Raw genomic sequence first — 22,691 nt, forward strand, 5'->3', positions numbered from 1 at the left:
GAAGAGACAGGACGGTCAAATCAGAAGGAAGAACAGGATTTATTTACACTATGCACAATGATTTGTAGAAGGAAAGGGACACAGGGCAGAGCTTAGTCAGTCTTACTTATCCCCAGACAATGGGCCCACTCACATACACGGGGAGATGGAGGAAGGATGTTCGCGCGCCAAACGTGCCTGCTTCGGTCGCTCCGGGACAGCTCACTCGGCGTGGCCCTCTGGCGGTCACTGCACGTATCCAGATGAAGGCAGGCAGGAGGAAAATCGCACGTCTGTGGCCCGGCGCGGGTCGTTCTTTACAGCACGCGATTAATACTGCACAGAGCGCGGGGAACAGGGCAAAGTTTGTGTACAACGAGGCAATTCAATTCGTTCTGCCTTCTCGTGCCGTTCGTTCTCTTGATCTCGTGCGCTCCTGATCTGCCGCGTTCTCGATCGTCCTCCTGTGCTGAACTCAACTCTCACTTGCGAACTGCCCTGGGGGTGGGGCTCGGAACAGGGTTATATGGCCCCGCCCCGGCCCGACTCGAATGTTCCAAACCCCGCCTCTGGTCGTCGTGGTTAGCCACTCCCCTCGAGCCCTGATTGGCGGCTCGTGCTTACCGATGGCTCCTCCTGCCCCGCCTTCCTTTGGCCTCGGTCAACTTGTTCAGGCCTGCCGCGTGGTATGTCAGCGCTAAACCAAAACCAAAGTGCCATAAGAACACCTAATCTCACTGGCCTACTCAACGCAAAACTAAACACAGGAAAGGGCTACACTTACATTTACTAAGAAATAACTGAACTATCGTGAGGCTACATGTTGTGGTGTAACTAACTAAGAGGGGAAATTAACCTTTATTTCAAAACCGCAACAATACTTATCCGGTCCCCCACAGACTTACAGACCTGAGCCTAGATCTACTGTAATCTATATACAGCAGAGAATAATAACATGACCCTTCCTGACACTCCCGTAGGGAGTGGGTATAAGAGTTATCAAAAACACAAAATATGTACAAACATCAACACAAATAATAATTGTAGTCGTTCCTACTCAGACTCCTCCGACATGGCTGCGGTGGGAGATGAGGTGGAGGAGGCTTATCCTGCTGCAAAACCAAGCTGATGTAAGCAGCGCTGATTGGCTCAGAGCGTGTGCATAAAGTACAAAAAATGGCAGTGAGTGCGTTTACTCGGGGAGTGCTATGTGTTATGGATTTTCTTACTTCTTTTAGTTAAAAAAAATTTTCTACAAGCCAAAGAGCTCTGTAACGAATCAGCGTTCTACAGGGCAGTATTAAAAGAGGTGCAACTGCAATTTATTTGAAACATCATGAGACGCATTTTTCTCCTTCAGACAAGAACGGTTCTTTCTAGCCTCGCTTGTATCAATGCGCTGGATCATATTTGATGAAGACTTTTTAAGTCTTCGTTTCCTTGTTTACATGTTAGTGTGATAAAATGAAATAATTAATTTTTTAATTTACCATAATTCAATTCTTCAACTAAACGTTTATATTTCTTGATCTAAGCATTCTGCCTTCAAGTACTGGTAGCAAAGTGCTTCCCCAACTGATATTTCACTAATAACTGACCAACCCCATTGGCATACAGTAATGGTTAAATTGTCTGCTCCGAGTCTCGGAGATTTGCGGTTTGAACCCCGGCAGAGTCAAACGAAAGATTTTAAAAATGCAAGTGCTGCTTCCTTGCTTGATCCTCACCTCTATATTAAAGTAGCGGAAGTTTTGTGTCCGTCCGTCATGCTACATCATTACGTCTATGATGTCATTATGGCGTACGACGGCTGACTCAACCAACCGCCATTGTAATTTATATGCCGTTGAGGCCGAACACGTCGTCGAAGCAGTCAAACCTGTCATATATCACAATCACCATGATCGACCTTCACTTTCTTCATTCAGTATAAATCAAACAAACCGATTGCTAAAATGATCATCAAATATCGAAAGCAAAGGCGTTACGGATCTTCCAACGACACAGCACGTATAGGCCTCAGGCTTCGTGCCTTCAAGCCTCACCTTCGGGCCGCTTCGGACAAATTAAGCCCAGGTTTCTTAATACAGTAGTATCATTTTTGTAATAATATATAATATAGTAAATATAACCACAACACTTTAATCCCAATGTCGTGAATGCAAAGTTAATGGGTTGAAGCAGTGTATGGTTCATGAATCGATGATAAGCAGTGTACGGTACTAATAACCATGGAAGTAAGGAATTAGCCTTGGGTTTTTTTATAGTTATGTCATTTTCGTAATAATGATAAGGTAATGTTAATATTATCGTAAATCTAATCGTAACATTAATCCCTTCGTAGTGACTGCAAAGTTACTGGAGGTTAAAATATATCATCTTCTGTATATTAAAGTAGCGGCAGTTTTTCGTCTGCCCGTCATGCTATGTCATTATGTCTATGATGTCATTACGGCGTACGACGGCGTACAATAGCTGACTCCACGACAGCCATTTTAATTAATATGCCGTTCAGGCCGAACATGTCGTTGAAGCGGTCAAACCCGTCATATATCACAATCGCCATGCTCTACCTTTACGTTTTTCATTCGGAGTGAAACACAAACAAACCAATTGTTAAAATAACCATCAAATATTGAAAGCATAGACATTACAGATCTTCCAACGACACAGTACGTATAGGCCAATAATACTGTACTAACTAACGTTCATTATTAAAGTGGTGTATTATTTCAGAACCAACGATGTTATCTACCATGGCCAAGAAGGAAGTTTATCGTTGAAGATAAATCGTACAGCAATGACGTATTAATACTAGACAAATTGCCTATAGACTTCGCAAACAAAGGAAGGGTTTTCCATGGAAGTCTGTTCCACGGGTCTTTGGCTAGTCATTTACAAAGATAGAGCATAAACAAACAACCGTAAGTTGGCAATAATCGTGCAGACTCTGATGGGCCTCATGGCCTTGCAAGGGAACTCGTATTATAACTTGTTTCAATAAATATTGTTGCGGTTCTGAAAATGTACATATTGATTAATAAAGGTTAAAGGTTTTGCCCCCATAGTTAGTCCACATGCAACACGTAGGCCACCTTAGAACGTTAGTTATTTCATAGTATATGTGAGATAAGGCCATTTCCAATAGTGATACCTGCGTTGTGTAAAGGAAGAAATAAGAGTAGGTCCCATTCATTTTGCAGCCCACCCTCCAATCGACCTCGTTGGGCACCATCCAGTCTGCGCCCCATTGCCCCTCGCATTAGGATGCTCAAACCAGCCCAAATGCCATGAGGTAAGGCCTGGAAAAGAGGCGGAGCGCGAGGTGGGGGGTGTGGCCACGTCAAGCAGACGTCAAGGGTGGAGCCGGTAAGACCCCAACAACCAACCAGGGCTCCGTGGGCATGGCCTAAGGGGCGTGGTGAGAGCGCGTCGGGCAGATTCGAGAGGGTTCGCTGGGCGGCGCTATATAAACGCGCGCACAAAGCCCTCTGAAGGACTCGCGTGATAAGGACTGTGAAGGACTATTGGGAGAGGCACTTTTGCTGTAAAGGACTGCCTGGCGTTACGAATTGTACAAGGACTTATTGGGAGCGCATTGCATTGCGAGGAGGACTCGCACGATTGGCGCATGACAGAGGCGCTGTTATCCTGATTGATTGCCAGGACTCGTCGAGGATTTGGCTGTGAGCTTGCGGGGAGCACATAAAAAGCGCCGGTATTTCTATTACGTACGCGGCCGTGAGCCGCGAAGTAACCGCTAGCCCAGCCTGCCGATCCCCCCCATATAATTGTCCGATCCACGCCAACGACACGCGGAGAGCTTGCCTGCCGTCTACCATCTGCTTCGTGGTACGAGTCGGGGACCGGAGCGAGCTGTGGACGCCATCTTTGGACCCTCGACCCGACCATCTACAACCCCCATGTGAGTCTGAGTCTGAGTGTGAACGGGCCCGTGTCCAGGGATAAGTTAAGACTGTCATAAAGCTGCCCTGTGTATCTGCTTCTTCTTCTTCACTGTACATTGCTTCTTCTTCTTCACTGTACATTGCTTCTTCTTCTTCATTGTACAAAGTGTAATAAATTGCTTGTTCTTCCTTTTCCTCTTGATTCGACCGTTTTAGTGATTTCTCCATTGGGTAAACGTGGCACGATTAGGAACCGCTCCAATCGGGTTAGTTCCTATTAACGGCCCGAATCGCGGCTCGCTATCGCTCGGCGTATCCACTAAAACCGTGGTTCGGGCGGGGTTATTTCCTTGCTTCATGGCCGGTGTTAGTAATTAGGTAATACGAATTCGGCTTACAACCCTATTTAACGCCGTCCGGAAGGAACGTCATAGCCCCGGATCGCGTCGGCTAGATAAAAGACAAGGGGATTAATCCCCCCTTGATAAGGGGGAGGCCGACGTTTGAGATCCGCAACAATATAATCAACCTATCTCACTCTCAAATTATCTTCAAAGGTATTCCTTTGTCAACTGTCCCCAATCCCCATCTTGTTACCTTAAAAGGTTTGGCAAGAACTGCCTGTTGCTTTCCATTAACAAGGCGGCAAACCTTTTGAGAATGGGGTATTAATTAGTTCAATGAGACAAACTTACCTTGTATATCCTTGAATCCACTAAAGAAATGCCTTGAATCCACTAAAGTATTCTTCAATACTATCTCTTCGAATTCCAATGCAATAATCACACTTGTCTTTCAATTCGCATATTCTCTTTAACAAAGAATGACCACACTGTGGTCACAACATGCATCACAAAATATATATACAGATATATTTTTTTCACCTCCTCGGTCATTCTGGGTAACCCCAATTCTGGGTTCTGGATTCTGGATTCTGGGTTCTGGATTCTGGTTCTGGGTAATTCTGGGTAATTCTGGGTATTCTCTGTTAAGGGCATGGATCATCTTTTAAAATCCAGTAACGGGCCGATTGGGAAACACACATTTAAAGCACTCTTAAAAGATGAACATCGGATTGGGACACACATTTATGTGCTATTAACAACAGATTAGGAAACACACACTTAATGCGCTATTAAAAGATTAACTTGACAGCTCTCATCCATGTCACCCTCCGCCACGGTTATATTGAAACGAGCCGATTCGTCACACGGTCCCGGCTTGTTTAAAACCACAATATGGGGATACTTTTAATCTCCTTACGATCTCCTTACGTAATGCTACTTTTAATTAAATTCTGACCATCCACCCCCCTGCAATGCCCTGTAACGCTAGACCAGATACCCACTAAGTCTAAGATATTACGTAACACTTGAAGACACATCCACTGTTTCTATCAACACTCGACCCAAACATATCCAATGGAAATCTGACGCAATAAACCTGGGCAGTGTATAATCAGCAGAGGCCTACATGCCTAATGTATAGGCCCACCAGAAAACCTCGATGGTGGCCATATTATTTTGTCTTGGTGCCATGGTGGGTGGAGTCAAGTGACAAATGTAGGTGGGGTCCGGCAGCTGTCGAACCCATGTATGCACATTTCAAAAATCAACCCCCAACAAGAACCACAACAACAACAACCACCACGCGGAGCTCTTGTAGACATGCGGCACTTCACAGGTAAAAGTATCACAAATGTACCTCAGCACGATCAATTAATTGTTACACTAATTAGGTGTTACGGAGGTGAGACTCAACATATCAAACAAATAAATAAATAACACTATATCCATCATCTATAATAACAAAGGTCAGTGTGTGTAGTTCGTTGTTATATCCATATGTGGGTTTCAGAAGGTGGAACGGAATCCTCCCAGGTCTCGAAGTATCTACATCCATTTCAGTAAGGGATCATGATTCATGGACCAATTTGTGACGTTTTCTTGTTGTCAAAGTTTTGTTCTGAGTGCTCTTTTGAGAATCGTCACCGAACCCCGGACAGCTTCCAACAACAGTTAGTTTGTAGTAATACTCCCATGGATGTTTTTTTTTTTAAAGATCTCTCTCAGGTTCTTTTTATCATTCACTGACATCATTATTCATTCATTTTCAATATCCACATTATTTTACCATTCATTCATTATTATCATTGCCGTAATACACCGACAGGACATCAAGACCAGCCTCATCTCCATCTCATCTGCTCCATCATTTGAACACCTGGCTTTTAAAGTCTGGTCACACGCAGTCAGTCATGGCTGTCGTCTACCGCCCTCCTAAACCACACCCATCATTCCTGTCTGACTTCTCCAACTTTCTGACCAAGCTCTGTTCCCTCTCCTCCTCAATCCTCCTCCTCGGTGATTTAAATATCCACATGGACTCCACTGACTCCACAATAACCACTGACTTCACTGATTTACTCACCTGCTTTAACCTCACTCAACATGTCAACTTTCCTACCCATAACCGTGGGCACATTCTTGACCTTGTCTGCTCTACTGGATTAATTTTGCACCATCTCTCTGGCTCCGACCTCACCCTCTCTGACCACTTAGCCATCACTATGACCATCAACATCCCCACCCCAGCACCAAGGCATTATCGCACTATCAACTTCCGTAAGCTAAACGCTCTTTCACCTACCTCATTCTCATCCACCCTCTCTGAAAAAATGTCCACTTCTCCCTTCGTTGACCTCCACACCCCTTCTGACCTCACTGACTACTACAACCACACTCTCTCCTCCTGCCTTGACCAGCTTGCGCCTATAAAAACCAAAACAGTTTCTTTCACCCATTCTGCTCCCTGGTTTACCCCTGAACTCTGCCTGATGAAAACTCGTGCTCGCCAACTTGAAAGACTCCGCAATAAAACAGGTCTCACAATTCACTCTCAATCCTACAAGGACCACCTACAGCACTACAAAGATGCCCTCTCCCGCACCCGCTCCGCCTACGACTCTCAAATTATCCACTCTGGCTCTGGAAACCCAAAAGCACTCTTCTCTACAATAAACAAACTCCTCAGCCCCCTGAACACCACCACCCAGTCATTCACAGTTGAAAACTGCATCTCCTTCCTTTCATTCTTCCAAAGCAAAATTGGCAACATCTACAACAGCTTAACCACCACCGCACCTGCTCCCCCTCAAACCACCTGCCCCCCCCCTTATCCTGCCAACCCCTGTCTCAGTTCTCCCCAGTCTCCCCTACTGACCTCTCTGAACTCCTCATAGGAATGAAAACTGCCACCTGCACTCTTGACCCCATCCCCTCCAGCTTTGTCAAGGCCTCCCTTCCTGCTCTCTCTCCACTTATCACTGCAACAATAAACTCCTCCCTGTCTACAGGCATCGTCCCACAATCCCTCAAAATTGCTGCTGTTACCCCCATTCTGAAAAAACCTGGACTAAACCCTGACACCCTAACAACTTCAGACCCATCTCCAACCTACCCTCTCTGTCAAAAGTTTTGGAACGCGCTGTAGCCACTCAACTCAAACATCACCTCTCTGCCAATAACCTGTATGAAACATTCCAATCCGGATTCCGCTCCAACCACAGTACTGAAACTGCTCTCCTCAAAATCCCCAACGACCTTCTCCTCTCTGACGACGGCAACCTCAACATTCTCATCCTCCTCGACCTCAGCGCCGCCTTTGACACCATCAATCACACCATCCTCCTCACCCGACTTGAAACCACCTTTCACATTACCGGCACTGCCCTCTCTTGGATCAAATCATACCTCTCTGACAGACGCCAGTTCATCTCCATCAATAACTGCAAATCCCCCACTGCTCCCCTCCCCCAAGGTTCAGTTCTTGGCCCCATCCTCTTCATCCTGTACCTGTCCCCCCTTGGTCACTTAATCCGCCATCATGGTCTCCAATTCCACTGCTTCGCCGATGACATCCAGCTTTTCATCTCCACCAAGTCCATCTCTACCGCCACCCACTCTATCCTGACAAACTGCATCACTGAAATAAATTCCTGGCTTCAAATCAACTTCCTCAAACTTAACTATGATAAATCTGAAATAATAATCATTGGCCCAAAAACGCTCACCAAATCCACCCATAACTTTGCCCTCAACATTGACGGTTTCCCAGTATCCACCTCCCCTCACATCCGGAATCTTGGCATCAGCTTTGACCAAACCCTCTCCTTCGACAAATACACTAAACAGATCACAAAGACAGCCTTCTTTCACCTGAAAAACATCGCCCATCTCCGTCCATCCCTCTGTTCCACGGCTGCAGAAACCCTCATCCACGCCTTCATCACCTCCCGTCTGGACTACTGCAACAGCCTCCTCTATGGTTCACCCTCAATAACCACCAATAAACTCCAATACATTCAGAACTCCGCTGCCCGTCTACTCACCCATTCCCGGACCCGTGACCACATCACCCCCGTCCTTTATAAGCTTCACTGGCTCCCCATCCCCCAGAGAATCCAGTACAAAATCCTCCTCTTGACCTACAAAGCCCTCCATAACCTGGCCCCATCCTACCTGACTGACCTCCTCTCCAGACACACTCCCACCCGCAACCTCCGCTCTGCTGGTACCAACCTCCTGACCCCCCCCCCCCCCCCCCCCCATCCGGACCAAATTCAGATCCTGGGGGGACAGGGCCTTCTCCATCGCTGCTCCCACCCTCTGGAACTCACTACCTCACACCATCAGAGACTCCTCCTCACTCACCACATTCAAAACATCACTCAAGACCCACCTGTTCAACACTACCCACAGCATTTAACCCCTGACTGTCTCTCCTCCTTCTCCTTCCTTTTGCTTTGATTATTTACCTATTGATTTTTGTCTTTTTGCACTTGTTTTTTGTACTCTGTCAAAGCGCCTTTGGGCTTCTTGGAAAGCGCTATATAAAATAAATGTATTATTATTATTATTATTCATATTGCTCTAACAATCACTGGCACAATATTGGCGCTGTCCAGCTTCCGGGATCTTTGAACTTCATTTTTGAGGTCTTGGTTATTTTCTTTCTGCTCCGAGATCTGCATTGTTCAGGCCAAAATTGCTGAGTACTGACACCTCAAATAGCAATGCCTTCTTTTTTTGAACCTCGTTAATGTATCTGGTCCCAATGCTTTGTTTACTATGTTGTTTTCAGTCCTTGTTTTCAGTGTGTGCGTGTGCATGAATGAAAACGAGGTGTTTGGGTAAATGTAAGCACCCCTTTTGAAGATAATAAACAGGATTATTTTTAAATTAAAACCAAAAATAGGCATACCCTTCATCAACCCACATTATCTTTGCTGGGGCCTTAATCCGCCATTTTGTTTTGGCCTAATCAAAGTCGTACCGCCCTCTCGTGTCCATTTGAAGACTGAACGAGTTTTCGATCATTAAATGAAGGGACTGTTTTGAGGAAACAAAGGTACATTTTGATTAGTACTCATGCAGGGGAAACGAGGTAATGCTTGTTTTGTTCGCAGCGATCATGGCAGCGGTCTAATATACACTGCCCCATTGAAGGTACGTTCTCATTATATAGAGGAAAGAAAATAGTGAAATATTTGATTTAAAAAAAAACTTTTGGTTTTCACCCGACTTTTCAAGGCTTATCAACAAACTGATGGACATGTTATTCACATATGTGAAGTAAATAAACATTAGAGGCAACGTGATAAATTAAACGAGGTATGGGGGGATGGGGTGAAGTCAATAAGCAAGAGATGGGGTGAGAGGAGGGAGGGGAAGGGTGGAGTGGGAATCCAAAAGGAGGGGAGTCTGGAGGGAGCGGAAGGGTGGAATGGGAGTACAGAGGGAGGGTGGGAGGGGGAGGGTAAGGAGTGGGGAGTCTTAAGAGAGGGGGGATGGGGGGATGGGAGGAGGGAGGGAAAGGAGTGGGAGGAGTGAGAGGAAGGGGTGTGAGGGGGGAGCCGGCGTTGCTCGGCAACGCAGGGTTCCTTTGCTCGTCAAAAACAACCAAACACTATAATGTGATGTCACAGCCAGTGTTGCAGTTTACAGTACAGAGAAAATGTTTCCTACAATCAAGATGATGGCATGGTGTTTGGTTAACTGCGGTCGTGCCCACACAAAAGCACTGAAAATACTCAGCATCACCCAGATGGACCGACACACAGGATCCACTCCTCCATCACCACAGAAAGGTCAGTGGTCCCTCAGGTAATATTGCCTCCGTCTCATCTGGTTGCCACCCTTGCCCTTTTAGCCCCCCTTCCTTGATGCAAACCATTGCAAAAGCCCTTCCTTTATGAATACATTCATTCAGCATCCCCTTCTTATCAACCTTCCAAAGTCCATGCTCTCTGGACACCTGCATTCCTTTGTCTCCCTTTAAGATCACATCTCACTGCCATTCCTAACCACAATCTCTTTCATTCTCACTAACCCTCATCCCTAATACTACCTCTTCCTTTCAGATCCCGTTTCATCTCACGTCCAAATGTTCTCCCCTATCCTCCATAATTGTAGGAAATGCCTTGAATCCACTATAGTTTTTCTCTTCCGTCAGCTTCAAATACATATTTTTCTATGAATACCATTTATATTTCTTTGATTTATATGTGAACTTTGATTACAGATAAAATATTAAAATGGTAACCTGTAAGTTGCATTAACTTGGTAGAGATAAAAAGAGGGCAAGGAAGGAGAAAAATAGTAGGGTGAGGAAGGAAGGAGAGAATAAGAAAGAGGAGTCAAAACTGTCACATTGCGCATATCAAAGCGACTACATGAGGAGCCGTTCTCACCATAGAGAACCCTCTTAAAATGACCAAATCTCAATCAAAGAAGAAACGTCACATACATAAAGCATTCAAGCTTGCTAGAACAAAAGTGAAAAATAACATTCATAACCAATGGGCACAATGTAAAAGCAAAACATTTCCTGTACGTTCGATGACATTAAAATGACATGAGGAAAGTGACAGGAGACAAGAAAGCTGACAGGAATACAAGTGGCAAAAGGATCATCGGCGGAATGGTATGCAGCGCCACGACCAACAAAGCAAGCTCACTCGACAAGTCTCGAGCAGCGAGGAGCTCTCTCCGTGGAAGCGCGTGGAAGCGCGTGAAACCAGATTCCTCACCTTCCTATCACTGCCGTCTGCGCGGTGGTCCAGCAAGTTCTGGAGCAAAATCCAGAGGTCACGCGTGCATGCACAGTAGAACGGTGATGTCGCCAGCTCTTCCTGAAAGCTGAGCTGTGACGCAGATGATCAAAAGTTATGACCATGTGCTGTCACTTCGTCCGACAATGCTTTCAAGTGAACAGCGACACATGACGTGTGCAATCATTGATAAAGCAGAGGAGAGTACAAGTGGTGTTCATTAAAAAAAAAAAAAAAACATTTGGCAGGAATTCTAATCCAGCAATTCTTTCTTAAATTTCAAGACAAACTTTCATGACATCATGTAATACAAAAATGTGGGAAATGAGGAGTAGATCTTCCTCCTCCATGAACCTTCTGACATCTTCCTTCCATTATACTTGGGTACTCACTTTGTGCAGTCCCAACTAAAAACATCATACAATGCCAACAATGATGAAAAATATATCAGCGAAGGCAGTCATATATCTTTGGTTATTTTATCCTCTAGTCTAGAATGAGTCTCATAATCAGTGACAAATGCTAGACCTTCCCACAGGAGGCAGACAAAGGAAAAAGAAAAGCATGCGATAAGAAGCAAGAAATCAGGAACAGCAAAGAAAGAAACATATGGAAAAATACTGATAATGACAAAGGAAAATAAAATTGTGGACAAAAGAAGATGAAAAGAAGGACCCAAATAAATCCTAACAATATGCAGGAGCAAAAGATGAAGTGCGAGGAGTGGTGACAAGGGAAAGTCAGAGTGAAGAGGAAAAAAAATGCAACTAGCACTGCGCACTCCGTGACCTTTGTGAAGGAGGCAAAGCAGGGCCTATTGCGGGATGAGTCGAGGTCTGTGAGCAGAGTAGCAGTTTTGTTTCGTATGCAAAAGCGGCCCACGGAGAGAGAGAGCTGTGGGGTTTAGCCGCGGCCGAGGCGCTCAAAACGCCTCTCTCTTGCCTATTCATAAGACTAGGGACTGTTTGATTAGCTTGTAACCTTCCTTCCCTCGCTTTCGCTGCCCATCTCTCACTGTGCAGTTCTTTTAAATATGTCTGCAAGTTCCCAATGGCTTTAATAAATGAGCAAGAAGACCAAAGCAACTAGGATAATTCTTGGTACAATGGAGTCTTACTTTCCCTCTTGTCAAGGACGCCCGAGTCAGAAAGGCGTTTTGATTAAAACCATCAAGGCTCCTGTCTCCACTCTCTTCCTCTTCCTCTCTCTCATTTTTCCTTTTTTGGAATCAAATTCTCATTATGCACAGTGAACATTTCAATTTGAGAACCAAAAGGAAGACAAATCTCTGAAAGTCAACCACCTTTCCCCCGTTATTTTTCTTTTCAATTCCACCAGGGAACGTAGCATTAACCAAGTCTTTTGGTTTGAGGTCCACCATCCATAAAAGGGAAACAAACCCCAAGGGTATTTGTGGGATGCAAGAAATGTGACGGTACAATCACCATTGTAAATGTAGCAATTGTGAACCCTCAAAATGAGTGGATACTGGACAACCTCATCCCCCAAAAGCCTTTTGTTCTCAGGGCAAATTGTAACCCACCAGATTACTTCGCTAAAGCGATAACAGGAGGGCAAAAAAAAAAGATAGTCACCTTTTCAATTTATAATCTTAAACTAAAGATGCTAAGAAGATGCTATAAACCCAAACAATTTTGCATCTTGCATTACAAAACAAGTTTCCCTGAAGCTGAGGGGGGACAGCGGAGGAGGCTGCTATCCATGAGGTGAAAAGGGTAAATACACATTCATGGGTGAAACTGCAGAAGTTTAGAAAAAAAGGAAGTACTTTCTAGAGGGTTCCAGGGGCATGCTCAACAAGGAAATTTTTGAAAAACTGATGTCAAAATATGCATTTTTGCAGTGATAGTGTCCAAATTGTAACAAAAAAAACTGTGCAAATAAAAAAAAAGTGATATTTGGGGGAATTTTTTGTATTTATTTCACCTGAACATCCATTGCTGGGAAGATTATATTCAGTTAGTACAGCATGTTATCATCATAAAATCAATTAATTCTAAATACCACATACCTTTCCAGGACTTTTGATACACTAGTGGTCCCGTTGGTTCAAATTTACATTATTTTTCACGGCCTTGTAGCATACCTGCCTGCTGTACTGCTTGAGCATTAATTTGCCTTTCCCGGATGTGCTTGGGTCAGGGCAGGCGTTATACGTTCGCTATTATTATTGCCAAATGATGCTATGATTTCCTCCGCCACCAAAGGTGGATGGAGGTTATGTTTTCACCCGTGTGTCCGTTTGTCCGTTTGTTTGTGAACAAGATATCTCAAAAAGCTGTGGACGGATTCGGACGAAATTTGGCAGAGAGGTAGTGTATATGACAAGGACGAAATGATCCGATTTTAGTGAAGATTCGGATTCGGCTACTAGACAATTTTAAGTGATTCTTCACCATTGGGAGAGAGGGCCAAAAACGATACATAGCAGGATATCTCAAAACGTTATGGATGGATTTGGACGAAACTTGGTAGAGAGGTTGTGTGTGTGTGACAAGGAAGAATCGATTCAATTTTGGTGAAGATCCGGATCCAGATAGTAGAAGTTTTTAAGTGATTCTTCACCATTGGGAGATTGGGCCAAAAATGATATATAGCAGGATATCTCAAAAAGTTGTGGATGGGTGATTTTGATTAAACGTGATTCTGTATTGTGATTTTCTGGTCTACTCTATGATACAAAACGTAAACTGTTCACCTGGCGGAGGTATGCTCTCTACTTAGTGCCGTTCTAGTTATTATCGTTACATTTGTAGGGGGTAGGCAATACCTAAGTCCAGGTAGAATTGCAAAGGTAGTGTGCTCGGACTGTCGTGAAGAAGAAGAAACCCCATGTATCATAAGTAGGGATCCGATAGACCGTATGTCGTGTAAGCACGTATCTTCGTTCCCATCACGAGTGGTGGGGTTATGTTAATTAGTTAGGGATTATGGGTAATTAAGCCCCTGTATGTAATGGCCTCTGTATGTAATGGCCTCTGTACGTAATGGCCTCTGTACGTAATGGCCTCTGTACGTAATGGCCTCTGTACGTAATGGCCTCTGTACGTAATGGCCTCTGTACGTAATGGCCTCTGTACGTAATGGCCTCTGTACGTAATGGCCTCTGTACGTAATGGCCTCTGTACGTAATGGCCTCTGTACGTAATGGCCTCTGTACGTAATGGCCTCTGTACGTAATGGCCTCTGTACGTAATGGCCTCTGTACGTAATGGCCTCTGTACGTAATGGCCTCTGTACGTAATGGCCTCTGTACGTAATGGCCTCTGTACGTAATGGCCTCTGTACGTAATGGCCTCTGTACGTAATGGCCTCTGTACGTAATGGCCTCTGTACGTAATGGCCTCTGTACGTAATGGCCTCTGTACGTAATGGCCTCTGTACGTAATGGCCTCTGTACGTAATGGCCTCTGTACGTAATGGCCTCTGTACGTAATGGCCTCTGTACGTAATGGCCTCTGTACGTAATGGCCTCTGTATGTAATGGCCTCTGTATGTAATGGCCTCTGTATGTAATGGCCTCTGTTATTCCTCTGTTCCTTATGACACATGCAGAAAATATCGTGATCGTGACACACAGAATCACCTTGGTCTTCTTTGGTCTTTGGTCTTCTTCACACAAAAAGACCGTGACACACACCTAGACAGAAATCGTGCATTTATAGCACGAAATAAAAGTGACCGGAACCGGGACATTTAACTACCACTGGTGCCGTGGTAGTTAATTTAACTCTGGTGCACTTGGCCGTGGCTTAGTGATGGCTGAGGGCCGTGCTGAGTGCACCGGAGAGGCGGCGGTGCTGTGTGGAGCAGAGACGAGTGGACGGGCGTGGCCTGCTCGCTCGACGGCTAGAGGAGCAAACTGTGCATGGAGGCCTGGTTCCCGCTCTCGAGCTGCACAGCAAAGCATGCTGTTCCCGCCAAGGACACGGAGGTTTTGACGATTCCTGATGGGGTTCAGAAGCCGCTCGCAGCTGAGTACACACCTACGCATTATTTACTTTCATTTATTTATCCCCTTTGTGTTGTATTCAAGTCTGTTTGGGGGTGCTCCAATTATGAATTTATTTTTACCATGTATTCGTTTGTTACCGGCATTTTCTTCAATAAAGCCGGTATTTTTGTACATTTTAATTCTGTGTCGGGTTTAAGTGATTATTCAGGTGCGAAGACGTCGGGTGGAAGCCGCCCATGTAAGTTCGTCATCCTCCTTTCCCTCGCGTGTAAATAATACCGTCATCATTGGATTGAGCGCCTTGGAGTTAAAGCTTGTTTGGTCATACGTGTCACCCTGTGGTGTTCACTTCAGGGCGGACACACGACAATATTTATTATTATTAATGAATATATGCTTTGTTACAATGTCACCATTCTTTTTTATATATACGTTTTGTAAATGCCAGCAATGACCTTTGTAAAACCCCCCTTTTGCTTGGAAGCTCGGAAGCTTTTGTACCCAGGTAAAGTTTACAAAAATACCTCGTAAAAACTACCAAGAAGTAATTCACATAATTGTGGTCACAATACGTAGCATTGGACCCCATCCAGATGATATGGGTTAAGAAACCAATCAGCATATTTGAATAGCACCTCAATTCCCAAAAATCGTGGCATACTTTTCTGATGACAAGAATATGGAAACCTCTGTATGGGTCTCGTTACAAGAATAGGGAGTTCCATAAGATATGGAAGGAGTTTCACCCCGGCACATTGTATCAAAGATAAGAGAGCTCCACAACTGTGAGAATGAGTTAAACTATTTCAAAATCATATGGGTACAAATCTAAACCAAAACAGTTAATGAAATTCAGATATTTAACAGAAAGCAAAGAAACGTTTACTAACAGTCGTGGCCAAAAATATTGGCACCCTCGCACTCTTTTCAAATAACTCACAATTTTCTCTAAAAATAAGTTGAAATTGACAAAACTATTTGGTCTCCACAATTATGTACTTCACTGTTAATATTACAGAACCTTTATTTTTGATTCATAGCTTAATATATTCTTTTAAATCATAAAAATAAAAATAAATGGCACAGACAAAATTATTGACACCCGAGACTTAATATGTGGTAGCCTTTGGACAAAATAACTGCAGTCAAGTGCTTCCTATAGCCATGAATGATCTTCCTACACCTCTTTACTGGCAGTTTGGCCCACTCTTCTTGTGGAAACTGCTCCAGTTCTCCCCCCAGATTTGAAGGGTGCCTTCTCCCAACTGCTGTTTTCAGATCTCCCCACAGGTGTTCAATGGGATTTAGATCTGGCCTCATTACTGGCCACTTCAGAACAGTCCAGTGTTTTGTCGTGAACCATTCCTGGGTGATTTTTGAAGTGTGTTTGGGGTCATTGTCCTGCTGCAAGACCCATGACCCTCGACAGAGACCCAGCTTTCTGACTGGGTTGAACATTGCGCTCCAAAATACCTTGGAAATCTCCTGATTTCATGATGCCATGCACACATTCAAGGTACTCAGTGCCAGAGGCAACACAGCAACCACAAAACATCACTGAACCTCCTCCATGTTTGACTGTAGGGAAGGTGTTCTTTTCTTTGAAGGTTTCATTTTGTTTTCTGTAAACATAGAGATGACGTACTTTACCAAAAAGCTCTAATTTGGTCTCATCTGTCCACAGGACATTCTCCCAGAAGGATTTTGGCATGCTCAGGTGTGTTTTGGCAAACTCCAGTCGGGCTTTCTTAAGTCTCTCTCTCTCAGAAGTCGAGTCCTCCTGGGTCTCCTACCATAGAACCCCCTTTCATTGAGTTGGCGACGGATGTTGCGAGTTGAAACTGTCGTACCTTGTGTCTTAAGGTCAGCTTGAATCTGTTTGGCAGTTGATTGAGGTGCTTTCTCCACCATTCGAACAATCCTTCGCTGCAATCTTGGATCAAGTTTTCTCTTGCGGCCACGTCCAGGGCGGTTGGCTACAGTGCCATGGGCCTTAAACTTTCTGATAACATTGCGTACGGTGGACATAGGAACATCAAGGTCTCTGGAAAAGGAATTGTAGCCTTGAGATTGTCCATGCTTGGCTACAATGTTGTGTCTGACCTCCTCAGACAATTCTCTGGTTTTCTTTCTTTTCTCCATAATCAATGCGGTACACACAGTGACACAAAACAGCAGAATGACTCCTTTTCTCTATTCAAACTGGTTGAATGAGTGATTTTCATATTGCAGGCACCTGTAACTCACCACAGGTGAGTTAAATTTCAAAGTGAAGGAGAATCACCTGCTTGAAATCTAATTATTTCTAACAACTTCTAAAAGGTGCCAATAATATTGTCCAGGCCATTTTAGCATTTCTGTGTGGAATAAGCTAAGATTTAGTCATTTTGTCAGTTTTTTGTTTTGTTTTGTTCCACTGCAAACCAAATAAATTCATATGAGGATTCCAAAATATATTTTTAATTTCAACAATTTTCTGGAAGAAATGGTGCATTGTTTGAAAAAAGTGCTCGGGTGCCAATATTTTTGGCCACAACTATATTTTTTTTTTTTTTTTTTTTTTTTATATATATATATATAAAAAGACTTTCTGCCCACCTACACATACAATGTTCAGTTAGCATGTGGAAAACTCCAATTATCTCAATGTTTTCCCCTTTAACCCATTATGGTCCTTGAGGCATTGGGGATGAAGACGTACATGGACATTGGCAAGATAAAAACAATCCTATGACAGGTGGCTTGAAGCACCGCTGGCCTGAATGCGTGACGTCATGCAGCATAGCAAATGATTTTACAAAAGTCAACTTTCGACTGAGTCTAATGAAATTAAACCTGCAAGTAAATTTAGATGTTGAAAGAAGACTTGTAAGACTGTTAATTTTACCTACAAAGGTTTATGATGATGCTGGAAGTGATTTGAAATAAGAGCAAACGTGACAAACACCGCCATCTTATCTTGTTTTATAACATACGCTTGTTTGTGTGTTCGTGTTGCTGAAACAATCCTTCCCACGTATTGGTTGGACAGCTGGCCTGACTCAACCCACCCACAATTTCATTCTGATGGAAAAAAATATTTCGGCCGCCATTTTGGTTCTCACTGCTGTGCAAAGCCCAAGACACCTTCGAGCTTTCATATTCACAATCATGATGCACTCCCTAAACAGGCTTCATACCCTTTTGGGAATCTGAAATTCCATGACTTTCCATAACTCTTGCCTGATTTCCATGACCCCACACAGGCATAATTTACTCACCCACTACATCAAAACACATCAGCAAGATTATGCAAATTATCAAGGATTTAAAGTCAACTACTATCCTGCTTCAGTTGAATAACAGATTAGGTAACTTTCAACATGCCAATGTAGTGGGCTGGATACAGAAGGCCGGCAAAGAACAAAGCTGGCCAAGTAGCAAGACCTGGCCATAGATGAGAATCATTGGTTGAGCTGTCCTGAACTGCAGTTTCACGATGTGTACGTAATGATGCAAGCTGAGATTCAAACTCAGGCTACACAGGTCAGAGGCAAGTATGTGTACCTCTAGGCCATCCTATTTCAGGTGATCAGTGACCTCTCCCTCCCCCCCCCCCCCCCTCCCACCCCCCACTCCCCAACCCCACTTCCACCCTTGTGGTAAGATTGGCAAGGGTTTATGAAATTACGCAGTTACATATCATCATACAAGTCATTCATGCCATTTATTTTGGGTTGTAAACGTGACCAATATGCATATTCCAGTCTCAGCTGATCACCATCACAGGTTCAGTCCCAACAGATACAAACAATGTTTTGCATGGTTGTGTGGGTTGGCATGGTTATCAGTTATCACTTGCCTGGTTGTGGCGCCGTGTAGCCATGGCTATGAGATCGTACAATAAGCTGGTGCACTGTTCATCCAGAAGAACTGATGGGGAGGTGGTCGGGCCATACCAATCCAACCCAACTTCGAGAGACCACAATCGCGAATCTGCAAGAGATTGTCAAATAAAATAAAAAAACATTTCTGGCTGCACAAATAAAGACCCCTTGTTAAAAAGTAAACAAATATATTCCTCAGACCTGCGTGACTCGGCGACATCCGCCTCACCACACGTCGTTTCAGAGGGATAGGCATCTTTGACCATGTCTGCTTTCTCAGGGAGTGAGGGATGGCAGGAATGGTGGGTGGGGGTTAGTGGTGGTGATGGTGGATTGGGGGTTGTGAGGGGAAGTGGGGGAATGGTGGAGTGGGGATGGGATGGATGGTGATGCGGGAATGGTGGGGGAGAGCGGCCAAAATTGGGTCTTCAGGGACTTTCGGGTCTTCAGGGTATTTTGGGTCTTCAGGGTATTTTGGGTCTTCAGGGTATTTTGGGTCTTCAGGGTATTTTGGGTCTTCAGGGTATTTTGGGTCTTCAGGGTCTTTTGGGCCTTTGGGGTATTTTGGGTCTTCAGGGCCATTTGGGTCTTTTGGATCCTCTGGGCCTTTAAGGGTATTTTGAGTCTTTGGGGTGGTTTGGGTCTTTGGGATGTTTTGGGTCTTTGGGGTCTGCAGGTTCTTCAGGGGCTTTTGAGTCTTCAGGGTGTTTTGGGTTGTTCAGGGTGTTTTGGGTATTTGGGGGCTTTTGGGTCTTCAGCGTCTTTTGGGTGCTTTGGGTCTTCGGGGTGTTTTGGGTCTTCGGGGTGTTTTAGGTCTTCGGGGCGTTTTGGGTCTTCAGTGTGTTTTGGGCCATTTGGATCTTTTGGATCCTCTGGGCCTTTAAGGGTATTTTGGGTCTTTGGGGTAATTTGGGTATTCAGGGTATTTAAGGGTCTTCATGGTATTTTGGGTATTTGCAGTCTTTGAGGGTATTTTGGGTCTTCAGGGCCATTGTTTAAGGGTATTTTGGGTCTTTGGAGTATTTGGGGTATTTGGGATGTTTTGGGTCTTCAGGATCTTCAGGGGCTTTTGAGTCTTCAGGGCGTTTTGGGTCTTCAGGCTGTTTTCGGTATTTGGGGGCTTTTGGGTCTTCAGCGTCTTTTGGGTGCTTTGGGTCTTCATGGTGTTTTGGGTCTTCAGGGTCTTCATGGCCATTTGGGTCTTTTGGATCCTCTGTGCCTTTAAGGGTATTTTGGGTCTTTGGGGTATTTTTGGTATTCAGGGTCTTTAAGGGTTTTCATGGTATTTTGGGTCTTTGCAGTCTTTGAGGGTATTTTGGGTCTTTGCAGTCTTTGAGGGTATTTTGAGTCTTCAGGAGTGTTGGTGGTCTGAAGGGTCATGGGTGACTTAAAGGGTCGTCAAAGGTTTGAGGGGTCTCAGCAGTCTAAAGGGTCAAAATGTATACGGTATTCCTGTTGTATCCAGTAATCACACGAAACGTACTGCTTGTGAACGTCAACGGTTTAATCACCAATCACCCAGCCTTCGGCTTCAGGCCTCACCCCAAACTGCATGCCTCTCTCAGCTCCTCCCACACTTTCTACTCCAACCGTCATTTCCGTTTCCGATGACGTCACACCAGTATTCCAAACATATCAATTATAAACATGTGAATTCCAAACATTACATTTCCCTCCCCTTTTCAAAAACAATTAGCCAATCACATAGTTCTTCATCCATGTAGGCTGTTGCTTAGCCCTTTGAGGTCGCTGAACAACTTGAGGGAACCCTTGGAGGTGCAGGTGTGTCCGCAGGCCTGTTGTCAATCACAGTTGGCGGCTGCCAGGAAAGAAGAGGAGAAATGCTTCCCTGTCCTTGCCCGACCGGTGATACAGGAACCTTCCTCAAGCGATTCGCATGCCATCGTGATCTATCGTGTAGACGATAGGTGGCTGCTCCCAATCTCTTAACGATTTGCAATAGGTCCGACCATCGAGGCTGCAGCTTGTTGCGACGCCGAGGCAGCCAGACACGCACCCAGTCCCGCTCCTGTAACGTCGGTGGTTTGGCCCTTTTGGACTGGTCAAACCTCAACCTCATACGCTGCTGCTGGGTCTCTACCTGCAAACGTGTAGCTGACGATGTAGGATTACCCATGGCAAAGCCAAGGCGATCGAGCGTGAGTTGTAGTTCCCTTCCCAGCATTAGCGACGTGGGAGATACCCCTGTAGTTGTGTGCTTGGAGGCCCGAAAGTGTAGGAGTGTTTGGAGGAGAGCTGCTTCAAACTGCCAACTTTCGGTCAGGTAAGCACAGATGCCGTTCTTTAGCGTCTGGTTGAGGCGCTCCACACCTCCATTAGCTTGAGGATGGTATACGGCTGTTCTAATGTGCTTGATAGCTCTCTCTGCCAGGTAAGCTGTAAAGTCAGCAGAAATAAATTGGGGCCCGTTGTCTGTGGTAATGAATGATATCCGGGAGACCCCACCGGGCAAACAATGAATCAAGCTTTTGAATAACCGATTGAGTGGTGACTGACCCCAGTGGCAAAGCTTCAGGCCACTTTGAATGGAGGTCATACACCACGAGTCGGTAACGGGCATGGGCTGGTGCCCCATGCAGTTCTCCACAAAGGTCCACCTGGAGATGTTTCCAAGGTGCGGATGGCCACTGTATAGGGGATAGAGGGACAGGAGTTGGCTGAGAGGATTTTCCGCTGAGGAGACATGCAGTGCAATCCTTGACCATCAGTTCGATGTCGTGATCGATGGTGGGCCACCAGACAATGTCTCTGCAGCGCTGCTTACTTTCACTACTCCAAGGTGTCCCTCATGTGCCATTCGCAAGACCTGCACTCTAAGGGATGCCAGAATCAAGGTTCGGTGACCTCTGGCAATGCAGACATCCTCCCAGCAGGATAATTCTGCCCTCACTCTGTAGTAAGGTAACAGCTCCCCTTTCACGTTGGACGGCCACCCCCCTCTAATGTAGGTACGGAGCGTGGTAAACAGAGCGTCGTCCTGGGACCCTTTACAAAGTGATTCCATGGAAACAACAGTGGACAAGGGTGCCTGAAGCAGTTGCACTAGATCAGGTTCGGTGTGTTTCCTGCTGAGTCGTTGATGGTGGAACAACCGCTCTTGACAGAAGGTCCGCAACGGTGTTCTGGCGTCCCGGTGTGAATTCCAACTTAAAATTGTACTGATTCAAGCGGTCTGCCCACCTGAGTAATCGTAGTGGTTTATGTCCTGGGCCGCTGGTAGTCAAAAGTGCCATGAGAGCTTGATGGTCTGTTCGCATCGTGAAGGCTATGCCGTGGAGGTAGAGATGCCAGCACTGACATACCCAAATGCATGCCAACGCTTCCCTCTCACCCACCGAGTACTTTTGTTCAACCGGAGTGAGGGAACGGGAAGCAAACGCTACTGGTTTCTCGACCCCATCATGAAGCTGTGAAAGTACAGCACCCAGTGCCACCATGGAGGCATCACAGGTAACCATCGTGGACGCTGTGAGACTGAAGTGCACTAGAGTGGGGGCAGAAGTGAGCTGATGCTTAAGTGTCTGTACAGCGTGGCTACAAGCCGTGGTCCATTCCCAAGGTATATCCTTTTTGAGGAGGTGGCATAGTGGCGCTGTAGTAGAGGCAAACTGTGGGAGGAAGCGGAGGTAATATGTGGCCATACCCAGGAAGGAGGCTAGTTGGGATACTGACTGTGGCTCAGGAAGGGCATGGATGGTGTCAACATGTGATAAGATAGGAGTGATGCCTTGCCCTGAGAGCTTGTACCCTATAAACTCTATCTCTGGAACCCCGAGGAGGCATTTCGCAGAGTTGAGTGTGACGTGATGGGCAGAGAGCTGACCAAAAAC

The 22,691-nt window shown here is 45.2% G+C and overlaps 1 protein-coding gene and 1 long non-coding RNA gene across 4 annotated transcripts in view; one reads left to right on the top strand and one right to left on the bottom strand.

The window, feature by feature from the left end:
- Positions 1-22,691, bottom strand: part of MMS22L (MMS22 like, DNA repair protein) — a 377,026-nt gene that overhangs the window by 234,194 nt on the left and 120,141 nt on the right. For all 3 annotated transcript variants that reach the window (XM_078778618.1, XM_078778619.1, XM_078778617.1), the window contains 2 exons: positions 18,816-18,949; positions 10,978-11,091 (listed from right to left, as the gene is read on the bottom strand). In XM_078778618.1, the coding sequence (XP_078634744.1) occupies positions 10,978-11,091; positions 18,816-18,949 (248 nt within the window). The remainder of the gene's footprint in view (positions 1-10,977; positions 11,092-18,815; positions 18,950-22,691) is intronic.
- LOC144892364 (uncharacterized) overlaps positions 1-22,691 on the top strand; it is a 162,698-nt gene that overhangs the window by 88,979 nt on the left and 51,028 nt on the right. The window lies entirely within an intron of this gene.

The sequence above is a fragment of the Myxine glutinosa genome, chromosome 5 (genome assembly GCF_964187855.1).
Source record: "Myxine glutinosa chromosome 5, kmMyxGlut1.1, whole genome shotgun sequence".
NCBI classification, from domain to species: Eukaryota; Metazoa; Chordata; class Myxini; order Myxiniformes; family Myxinidae; genus Myxine; species Myxine glutinosa.